We start from the raw sequence: 11754 nt of genomic DNA, 5'->3' as shown, positions 1-11754 counted from the left end.
TCTTTCCCTTTCCCCAGCAATCCGTTATGGTACAGAGCCCTTTTCTGCCCTGTCTGGTTTAATTGTACCTAATCTACCTTGACTCAAATGTATAGCTTCCCCGAATTACCTCTCTCCATACCTTTCTGCTATGAAGTGGACCTTTCTCTGAGTTTGAGGATGATCCTGTTGTTCATTTCTATAGAGGTCATACCTAGAAGCACCAGCCTAGGATGCCTTAAAGAAGGGGATGGTGTTTTGAGCATTGCTTTTGAGCATTGCAAGTGTTGCTTTGAATAAGCCAGGCCAGAGATGCTCCCTTGAAGGTGCTGGTTCTTTTTCTCCACCTGAATTAAGGAGCAAACCAAAGAAAGGCAAGAAAAGAAATAGCCACAGCCCCTTCCCCTGGACGGCACAGCTGTTCTGCAGCCTCATGGCTTTGAAACCACCCCGGGCAGGCAATATCGTGTCTCACTCAGGTCTGCGGCAGGCCCGATGTTGCGGGGGTTGTGATTTCTACCCGGGGTTATGGGTGTCTGTAGAAGCGGTGGAGCCGGGAAGAGGAAGTAGCAGCTTTCCGTAGCTGGCTATCAGACCGTGGCTGGTGTCTTTCCTGGAGCCTCCCCCGCAGCGTGGAAACGTGGCACTGCTGTAATGAATGTTGGACCTAGAAGAGTGATCTGCATCGGTTCTTAATTGGGCACCATGGCAACAGGAGCCCAGGGGAAATGCTTGCAAACCGGCGCCCCGTGCTTGTCAAGGATGACACGACGAGGATGCTCCTTGGCAAGGAGCGGAGTAACCACGTGGCGCTGCGGCCATCTCCACTCGCTTTCTGGTGCCAGGGGTGGACCTGGTGGCTGGGGACAGGTGGGAAAAGCTCTTTATCCAGGGAAATAAACCCATGCTTGGGAAGGCATGCTTCTTGCTTCCTGTCTGGTCTGCCACGGTGCTGCCTGTCCCCCCCCTGCATGCCATACCCATTGCTGGGAGGGGCACAATACAGGCAGGGCCTGATATGTATGCTGGGCAGGGCAGAGGTCTTGGTAACTTGAGGTCCAGGGAACATTAGTAGCCAGCCCCATCATGCAAGAGAGGGAGGGGTCCCCAGGGATGTTCGGTACAGATGTGCATCTAGGGTGCGTGTACAGGGGTGTCCCTGGGCGCACGACTCGCAGCTCCTGGCTGACGCACGGGCATCGTGTCTGCTCAGCAGCCCCCTTGGGCTGGGAGAAGAAAACAAGCCGCGAAGTCCCTTGGCAGAGCAAGCGGTGAAGGGAAGGAGAAGCTGTGCTCCCTCCGTCCTCCTCGTGCTGCTTATCTGGCTTCTCACATGCTCTGCCCAGGCCAGTGATCCTCACCCAGGGGGTTGCAGTGCTCTGGGGTGCCTCGAGATCCTTTCAAGGGTGCTGCAGGGGTGTCACACAGGCTTTGCACTGTCAGATTTAGCCTCAGACTCACCCTGAGTGCCACGCCGATCTCCTTCCTCTGCCTAGTCTGCTGCTCTGCTTTCTGCTCCCTGCCCTGTGCTCTCCTGCCCAATCTGCTGCTTTGTTTCTTGCTTCCTGCCCGGTCTGCCACGGTGCTGCCTGTCCCCACCCCAACCTGCTGCACGCCAAGCGCAGGCTGTCCGTGTCACTTGTGACACATGTGCTGCACGTTACCCCCTCCTACCCCCAACTCACACGATAAACCCAGAGGTTTCCAATAGGAATCCGTGCTATTAAAATCCTTCTGAGCATCTACGTTCTTTGCCACAAAATGCTCTGTTATATTTCCATAGTCAAAAAGGGAGTGAAAGCTAAAAGCTGGCATTTTCCAAGGGGTGCATTGAATCTAGGCTGTAGTCTGAACCTCATCAGCTTCAAGCCTTCTTGGTCCTCCCCTCTTACTCCTGCCCTGTGGTGCTCATCCCTGCAAGGGCTGCGGCTGGGAGAGGGTGAGATGGACAGAGAAGAAGCCAGCCCGCATGTCACAGCTTTGCTCTTGTCCAAAAGAGGACCTCCCACTCGGGTCCAGGGTCGTCAGCACTGTGGGAATGCAGTTTGCATCCTCCGTGAGCATCTTTTTGCCCAAAGAGACCATTGCTACCCATCCTTCCTGTCCTGTACCTTCTTTGTGGATCACATGTGCCCACATCATATTCTCAAGTCAGGCCCTTGGGAATTATGCAGATAAAGCGATTTTTCCATTCCCTGACCAGTCAAGGATGCTGTCGGGTGACAAACACCACGTACAAAACTGCTCTGTTAATTAGCCATCGGTTCTTTTACCCCTGGCAGTTTCTGTTCAGCAGTTGCCAAGTTCCCTGTCTAGCAGCGACGGCACGGTTTGTGCATGTGTATTTTTATTAGGACTTTACTGCTGGGACATCAAAGGGCATCTTATCTGGAAGTGCTTCCAAAAGCATGTCCCTTGTTGCTTGTTAACCAGACTAGCCCAGCTTTGCTGCCCTTCTCCTTCCCCTCCTCTGCTCCATCTCACCCTGCACGCTTCTTTCTTTTTATTTCGTTCTTCCTTTCAGTATTCAGAGGTGTCTCTCTCTGAAGTAGGCTTTTGTGGTAAAATCTAGGCCAGGCCAAGAATAGGGCCGAATGCCCCAGATTGTGGTTTCTGTCATTGCATAGATGCAAGGTTTGCTTTTCTCGGGACCAGCCCAGACAGAGACACCGTTGCAGTCTGGTACTTAAGGTCCCCGGGCCGTGCTGACCCAGGAAAACTGGAGGAATGTTTGCAATCCTCTGGCAGACTCGGCGTCTTCTCCAGCAGCTCCGGCTGTGCACGGAGCTAAGATCAGCTGATGAATGACTCTAAGTTACAAAAAAACCCACCCCAGAACCCCCCTGTTGCTGAATTCTTCTGTTTATTACAAAACCCAGCCAGCAATCAATAGCCATTTGGGGAGGAGGGGATAGAAGAGGCTAAGGGATGCTCTAGGCTGCTTTCTCCTACCTGGAAAAGGAAACATTACAGATGCACAGCTCCACAGGCTGGGGGATAAGCAGGCCTAGGAACCGCAGGGGTTTGCAAGCCGAACTACTGGAGGTACCTCTTTTCCAGGGGCTGGGACTCTGAAATGCAAAGGGGAAACCTCTCTCCAGCTCGTGGGCTGCACCACATCTAGCTGCCTCCTTTCTAGTTCTGCCAGGCAGCCCAGGCGTGGACACCTCTCTGCCCATCGTGGTCCCTCTCCCGTGCTGCCTTTCAGGCTGGGCCGGGCTGAGATTTCTCCTTCGTCAGGGGGCTGTCTCCATCATCGGGTGCAAAATGGGAGCAGATGCCTGACTGCTTGGCTGACTTTGGCTGCAGTGGGGCAGGAGGTTATATGCAGACTAAGGGATGGGGAGCAGGTCCTGCATCCTGTCTCCAGACTGAGCTTTGGTCCCATCTGCTTTACCTGTGGCAGTTCGCGTGTGGCGTCGTGCGTCGTGCCTGGGCAGACGGTAGTTTTAGATTGTGGATTTGGATAGGATGATTTGGATAGGGATGATCCTGGCTTGAGCAGGGGGTCGGATCAAATGACCTTTGGTCCCTTCCAGCCCCACTTCTCTATGATTCTCTGATGAGCAGTGCTCCCTGTTGGAGATGCCATTATAAAATTAGACCTGCCAGATGTGCGGCGGCATTCACCTGCCAGATGTGCAGCAGCATTCACTTGTTGCTTCTAGCAGCTTCATGAACAGGAAGGGCTTCTGGTCAGCAGCGAGTCCTTGTGATGAGCGGATCTGTCTACCAGGAGTGTCTTGAACGTAGCATGCCTGGCTAACGAGCATCTGTGCTGGGCCGGGAAAGTGCAGCAGCCAGTGCTTCCCTCACCATCCTTATGCCTTAGTTGCATTCTTTGTCTTACATCCCAGGGACAGCTGCTAACCACCTCGATGAGCTGCCCTGGGCCTGTGCACCATGTTCAGTGGGGTGAGCTCGGAGTGGCAGCTCCAGGGAGCCAGTCTTCTTAAAATGGCCATGCTAGCTTGCTCTTTTAGGGTATGGGCACAAGCAAGCTCCCAGGAGGGAAGCTGGGATGTGAAGTTACAGCAGGTCAGCTGCTCTATGGGAAGTGCCTGTGTGCATGCTTTTTTGTTCCTTGGTGAGCACAAGCTGCCTCAGTTGGGAGAGATGCCTGCAATTCCCATTAATTCAAGTGGCAGATGCTGGTGCTACATTAGTAGAGGTGCCTAGAACCACTCATTTAAGCCAATACACGGCCTTTGGGGAGGCATCTAAGTGGTCTAAGCCGGCAGGATGGAAAAGCCATTTGCTTACCTTCATTATGAGCCCTTTTGCATTGCATTGGTGCATAGGAGAGGGATTCCCTAGTGAGCAAACAGCCTTGCCCTGGCTCCCCAGGAGCTGCAGGACCAGTGCCAAGATTCGACCCCGCTGTTTACGATCTGCAGTGCCCGCTGCGGTTTCTCCGAAAGTCCCTCACCCTCTGGGAACCGGCAAGCATTGCATAAATGCCGTGATCCGGCTAAGTGCTGTGAACCTCGCCTATCTGTGCTCATTGCTGGGATGTTTATGGCCATCGCAAACCCACAAAGACGTGATACAGCCGAGCTCTAAGGACCAACCCTCATTTTCTTTGCAGAAAGAAGACCAGCTGCCCCCCGCCGAACTCCACCTTATAAATATTCCAATTCCAATTTGCAGTAGTGCGAAGCAAAGCCAGAGGGATGAATTATTTAAAGCTTTTACAAAATGTAGGCCTTTGGTTTATCTCCGAGCCGGCTTGCTTTATTGTATCAACAAATCCATCATTAGTAAATTAATTTCCCTCCCCTTGCTTGAGCAGGTTCTTGCTCTTGCCTGCTGACTTGCTTGGTTTGTGAATTGGTGCCAGATAATGCCTCAGGAAGGAGCCCCTGGCTTTCCCTTGTCACGTGGGGATGGCACCAGGTTGCTCACTTTCCTTTTTTAAGTGGTTTTAATGCATCCAGTGCTCATGAAAAGTGCCAACCAACAGCCTCAGAGGCTGAAGCCTTGCTGTTAGCTAAGCTGGGTCCGTAGCCCTTTCAGTCCTTTGTCTCTCTGTGCGGAGGATAGTCATGGGGCTGCCAATTTGGGGTAGGCTTGGACTGGTAGCGACCCGTCCACTGGGAACTAGGCTGAGATCAGCTTAACTCCCAGGGGACACGTAGACGCCATTAGATGATGTTACTGTTGCTGCTACAGGCTGGGTTTGAATGACAGGGTAGCTGGTAAAATGCACCTTATCTCACTGCCACCCGCATCTCCTCCACGCCCATCTCAGATCATCTGCAAGGATAGGATCTGCAAAAGTGCCTGAGCTAGGAGCACAAGTGCAGGGAAAGTCAGTGAGAGGAGCTCTTGGGTCACTAGGGTGTGTTGGAAAATCTCCAAGCACATACCAGAGAGGCCGAGGGAGTGGGAGGTGGGCTGGATTCACTGAGCCCCATTAGCAGCCTTCACCTCCCTGCAGGGGGGCTGCAAAGAGGATGGAGCTGGGCTGTTCTCAGTGAGGGCAGATGACAGGACAAGGAGCAATGGTCTTAAATTGCAGCAAGGGAAATTTCCGTTGGTTATTAGGAAAAACTTCCTCATTAGGAAGGTGGTGAAGCACTGGAACAGGTTACCCGGAGCAGTGGTGCAGTCTCCATCCTTGGAGGTTTTTGAGACCCAGTAGACAAAGCCTTGTCTGGGATGATGTAGTTGGGGCTGGTCCTGCTTGGAGCAGGAGGTTGCACTAGATGTGACCTCCCGAGGTCCTTTCCCATCCTCATTTTCTATGATTAACTGAGAAACCTGCACCAGGCCAGTGAAGCCAAAAGGGGTCCAGCACTGGACTGGTTGTCATGGGTTTGCTGGTGGCCTCGTACTGGGGGATCTCATAGCCCACTGCTCATTTCTGTATCACTGCTGTTCTTGGTAGTTTTCTACAGAGGGCAAAAGCAGAGGGGGAGGCTGAGGGGCAATGACTTGCCCAAGTTCACCACATCAGACATTGGCAAAGCTGGGGCTAGACTTGTGAGTGCCAGCTCAGTGCTTTCTCTGCCGGGGGCCACACAGTCTCTTAGCACAGTCATGCTGGCTTGCAGACACCTGTATTGATCCTGCAAAGCCTTTTATCCCACCAAACTGTGGAGCTGCTTGCAAATGCCTTTGCCGGAAAGCTGGTTGTGCCTTGGAGTTCCCCCATCCTTGCGGGTGCTTGGAGGTTGGCAATGCTTTCTGCAAAGGGTTCATGTGTTGAGCCATCCCTCCAGGAGGTATTTCTCCAGCATCCCCGGCATGCTCTCCCCGCTGTCAGGCAAAGCACCGTGTCTGCTGCCAGACAGCGAGAGGCTTCATTTTCACACGCACAGAGCCGACTCCCAGATGCAATGGAAAACAAGACAGAGGAGCGTGTTCAAGTACAGCCGAGCGCTAAATATTCAGTGCGACGTGCAAGGGTTTAGCGGCACGCTTCTCTCTCGTGTGACTGAGGGCTGAGAAGACAGAGAAACAATTAGGTTCAAACTTAGGAAGGCCGGATCCAGATCCGCTCCAGTAATGACACTTCGGGGGGAACAGGCAAGCCCCGAGAGGCTCCTCATAATTGGCTGTCAGATACTCTGGTGGGCAACAGCACAAAAGCCCAGATGCAGATAAAATATTCTGCCTTTGTGGTGCCAGCACCAGGGGTTTCAGCATCGCTGTCGTAGCCGAGAAGACTCGCATGCTAAGAGCCAAATCTGCCTTCTGCTCTCCCTGCTTGACCTGAAAACCAGTGAATTGGAGGTCCTTTTTTATCATCATCATTTTCAAAAACTGAACTGGAAATATAAAACCAGTGCGCGACGTGGCAGAAGCTTTGAATCAATGGGCGAGTAATATAATCACCAAGAAATCAGGCAGGAAGATATCATTGCTCAGGAAAGGTATTGTGGGTCCCTGGTACCTACAGTAGTGGCATGCACTTGTCCTGCAGTTGCTTCCCCAGAGGTAGCTCTTACAACTTGCAATGCTTTCATTAGGGTGAATCAAGTGGAGGGGCTGCTCTTGTGAAGGTAGACGTCTTACAGGATTGTGTGGTAATGCTGTCACCGGCTGGGAAGCGATCCAATGCATGCTCTTTTCCAGGAGCTGTTTAAATGGGAGCTTCTTTGAGCATATTGTGTGGCACCTCGCTGTGATACAGCAACGTGATGACACCAAACGATGCCATTGCATCAATGACTTCCCCAGCTTGCAATGTTTGGGTACCACCAGTTTCTCACCAGGTCACCTTGTACTGAGTATCTGTGAGAGAATATTTTTATAAAGAGGGGCAATATCATAATGGCAGCACAATGCGACCTATCTGAAAACACGCCATGGGTTAAAAAGTTTGATCAGCTATCCAAAACTTGTGCTTTGAGGACTGACATCATTTTTTTTTTCTTGTCTAGTTTTCTACTGGTCTTCTCCTGCCTCGTGCTGTCTGTTTTTTCAACCATCGATGAGTACCAGAATAGCTCTGAAGGGGCTCTCTACATCTTGGTAAGCTGAGAGTTGCAAATAAAAAATGTGTGTGACAGTTGGGGGAAATAACCTATAACACTATTGACTTTTTTAACCTGGACAAGCATTTGTGGTGCTGTATTCAAGAGGGGATCAGTCAGAGGCAGATTCTGAAAAATGGTGATGTTTTTGGTAGCCGCGTTGGGTTGAGACAAAAAGAAATGTAAAAATCTAAAACTCTTGGTCTGGAAAGGATACCTTTTATAAGTATAAGATGTTTGCATTTCTTTTTGAAAAATGGCCAGCTTAGACCACTGTTATAAAAGGTATCATTTCTGGACCAAGAGTTCTAGATTTTTGCATTTCTTTTTGAAAAATGGTGAGACATTTCGGGAGTGAAGAGGTATCCATCCTTCAAACACTGTCCCCTTATGCAGACCTTTGTGTGGATTCACCATGCTTTCCAACCTTAACGGCAGGCACAGCTTTCCAAGCAAAGGCCTGGCAGCCCCTGGTAGGAAGGGGTGGGTTGTTATAATCCTTAAACCCCCGAAGGTCCAAGGACCTTTCTTAAGATGAAAGTGCAAATTGGACTCCCAGTCTAAACAGGTGGAAGCTGGCAAAGTAACTCCTCATTCACTTGGCATCGTTATTCTCGGTTTTTCTTCTCTCTCTCTTCTGGAGAGACTATAGCGCTGTATTTAGCTTCCCCTCACAGGACCAGCAGCACCTCCTGGTTATGCTGGATATAAATTTGAAGTCACTGAAGCTGCTCTGGGGTTGCTCTGGTGTTAGTGAGCAAAGAGAGAATTGGGCTAAAAGTCTAATGAGAGTGCTTAAGACCCCGGCAAAGAAAATTATCTCTGCCATTGTCAGTTCTGTGTGTGTCTAAAGATACTGCAGGGTTGTTGGTTGTAGCCGTGTTGGTGTAAGGACAGAGGCAGGCAAGGTTCTCTAGGAAAATGTGATGTCTCCTATTAGACCAACTAAATCCGTGGCTAAACGCAATCTCTTTTATTAGACCAACTAAATCTTTGGGTACATGCAATCTCCTTTATTAGACCAACTAAATCCTTGGGTACATTCAATCTCTTTTATTAGACCAACTAAATCTTTGGGTAAATGTGATCTCTATTATTAAACCAACCACATCTTTGGGTAAATGTGATTTCTTTTAGTAGGCCAACTAAATCCTTGGGTAAATGCAGTCTCTTTTATTAGACCAACCAAATCTTTGTGTAAATGCAATCTCTATTATGAGACCAACTAAATCCTTGGATAAATCCGATCTCTTTTATGAGACCAACCAAATCTTTGGGTAAATGTGATTTATTTTATTAGGCCAACTAAATCCTTGGGTAAATGCGATCTCTTTTATTAGACCAACTAAATCCTTGGGTAAATGCGATCTCTTTTATTAGACCAACTAAATCCTTGGGTACATGCAATCTCTTTTATTAGACCAACTAAATCTTTGGGTAAATGTGATCTCTATTATTAGACCAACCACATCTTTGGGTAAATGTGATTTCTTTTATTAGGGCAACTAAATCCTTGGATAAATGGGATCTCTTTTATTAGACCAACTAAATCCTTGGATACATGCAATCTCCTTTATTAGACCAACCAAATCTTTGGGTAAATGCCATCTTTTATTAGACCAACTAAATAGTTTGAAAAGTTGTTCTTTGCAAGCTTTTGAGCACAAACACTCTTCTTCAAGCCTAGGGACACCAACAGCCTCTCTCTATGCTTGAAGAAGGGCGTTTGTGTTGGAAAGCTTGCAAAAAATAATTTCTCCAACTGGTTAGTTAGTCTAATAAAAGAGATCACATTTACCCAAAGATCCTTGTCTGCCTAAACAACCTGCCATGCTCTGGGCCTGAATATACAAGCTAGTGAGAGGCTCTTTTAAAGAGATGCTGCTCCAGCCTAGGTACGTCCCTGCCTGCCCTGCCCTGTAAACATTTTGGTGCTGATTTGATCTGACATAAAGGCGCATACTTCCCCTACTTAAACAGCTTGGCACGGCACATTGCATACACTGACAATGCGGCTTCTGGTGACACGCTGAGTGATCGCTGGCAGAATTAGATACTTCCTCTGGCTCCCAGGATTCATTGTGTTCCCCGCTCTTTGTCTCTCCCTTCCTCCTCCCCCTCACCATCTCCTCGCCCGATATCAAAAGCCAGTGAAAGCCTAATTAGAGCCCTGTCAGACTCAGCACACATGAAAGGCGAGGTGAGCATCGTTAATATGGGGGGGAATCAGGGAAACAGTACCATACCAACGGCACACGACCCACAGAGCTTTGACTCACGATAGTTTTAGTCCTTTCACTTTGCGGCTTGGAAGGACCCTAGTGAAATGCAGGATGGTACAAAGGGCTAGTTGACAGCCAAGGGCATTCAGAAAGATGCTGAAAACCAGTCTGGGAGCAGCTGTCACCGAGCCGGGTTTCCGAATGGTCTGCAATACACTGCTGGAGCACAGAAACCAGTGGGTGCTTTTTAAAAAAATAAAATGCAACACAATGGACTTTTATTACCAACACAGTCTGTATTGAATCTGCAGTGTTTTCTCCCCCAGGCTTTGTTCTTGAACTAATTGCACGGTCTCCCTTGCAGGAAATAGTCACCATCGTGGTGTTCGGCGTGGAATACTTCGTCAGAATCTGGGCTGCCGGGTGCTGCTGTCGATACCGGGGCTGGAGGGGAAGGTTAAAATTTGCTCGCAAGCCCTTCTGTGTCATCGGTAAGACCTGCCTTGCTGCAGCGGGCTTGAGAAGTGGGGGCAGCTCCCATTGAGAGCGCAGAATGAGTACAGTGTGCGCCAGGGGGATCTGCGTGCTGGGGTTTGCCGTATGCCAAGAGGAGGGGTGTACGGGAACCGAACCTGGAGGTGTGACTGTGGCCAGTCTGAAATCTAGCTGAGGGATTCCTGGTGTTGGGGTGCAGGTCCTGCAGGGAGCTAAAGGGCAAAGTACCTGCTATGGAGAAGCCTGGCTTCCTGTGCATATGTATGGATCGGATGCTCGGTTACTCCGGGCTCATGTGGAGGGGAGAGAGGGATGGAGCTACGCTGGTGCCTCTCCATACCCTGGATGGGTGCTTGGCTCTGCCCAGGTCCCTGTATTAGTCAAGGCAGCCTGAGGAAGACATCGAGTGCTCTTAGTGTAGCTGAGAAACAGGCGCTTGGGAAATGTCAGGAAAGGAGAAGTTGGGTAACCCGCATGCCTCCCGCATGTCTGTCCCTGACGGATCACTTCAGCTTCCTGCAGCTCCCATTTTGCCTCCCCATAAAATTGGCATTACCCGAATTATCGTCACTGCTTTCCAGAGGTGAGCCCCAGGCACCACAGCTGGATCTGGAGCCTGACTGCAGGTACCCAAACCCCTAGGTATCGAGCTGAGGTGCCGTTTCTAAATGCCCTGAGGATTCAGGGCTTATGGTTTGGGTCCATGTCTAGTACTTTCCTCTTAAAAATGCACCCGCTTTTCCTCAAACAAGAAAAAAGGGCTGAAATTGTCCTTCCTGAAACACAGGCCTTCAGGCTTGCCTTATGAGTTAGGCATTAGGTGTTCACATTGCAAGGTGGTCCCTATGTGGAACATGGGTGGAACAAGGGCAGGCACTTTGGAGGTGCTTATTCCAGCCCCGAGGTGTGGCATTGTGCATCAAACCAGAGCTCAGGCCTTGGGCTCTTGGCTCCATTTGTCCAAAAGGGGGAAGAGCGAGGAGAGGAGGAATGAGTTTCATTCAGCCATGCAGTGGATCAGTCTCTTGAGGTGAATATTGGCTTGCATGGCATTATGCCTCCTCCAGAAGGTATAATGCCATGCAATACAGCCCTTGCGATACAGCCCTTGTCATTGCCATGCAATGGCATGCGATACAGCCCTTGCTCTCTGCAATATGCACATGCCTGTTCACCTGATGGAGAGCTGGTAGGTGTTAGCATCTTTGCTGGTTGCTCTCCAGCTCTGGAAGGGGGACGTTGAATGATATAGGGATAGGTGCTATATAATACACTGAAGATGTCGGTGCAAGAGCAGACTAGCTGAGGGCATGAAGTGAAGTGGGAAATCTGAGACTCTACTTGGCTTTGGCTAGGCAAATGTGGAGGAGCCAGTGTGTATCTCTCAGTTGGCACAGTCGATAGTACCACTGGATGTTGGCACCAAACTAACTCCAGATTATAAGGGAAGGCTAGAACACAGGTAATGTCTGAGGGGTCGAATGAATCCATCCGAGCACCAGTGTCATTGCACCAAGAAAAGTGAGCTGGATATGCCAGTTTGGAAGAGCCCACCCAGGGGCTGTGGGGCTGATGGT

The 11754-nt window shown here is 50.0% G+C and overlaps 1 protein-coding gene across 1 annotated transcript in view; it reads left to right on the top strand.

The window, feature by feature from the left end:
* The window catches only part of KCNQ2 (potassium voltage-gated channel subfamily Q member 2), a 77035-nt gene that overhangs the window by 11054 nt on the left and 54227 nt on the right, over nt 1–11754 (top strand). The window contains exons 3-4 of the mRNA XM_006021691.2: nt 7368–7458; nt 10047–10173. Coding sequence (XP_006021753.1) covers nt 7368–7458; nt 10047–10173 — 218 coding nt within the window. The remainder of the gene's footprint in view (nt 1–7367; nt 7459–10046; nt 10174–11754) is intronic.

This window comes from Alligator sinensis, unplaced genomic scaffold, assembly GCF_000455745.1.
Source record: "Alligator sinensis unplaced genomic scaffold, ASM45574v1 scaffold752_1, whole genome shotgun sequence".
Taxonomy (NCBI): domain Eukaryota; kingdom Metazoa; phylum Chordata; order Crocodylia; family Alligatoridae; genus Alligator; species Alligator sinensis.
This window is presented reverse-complemented; position numbering and strand designations above follow the sequence as displayed.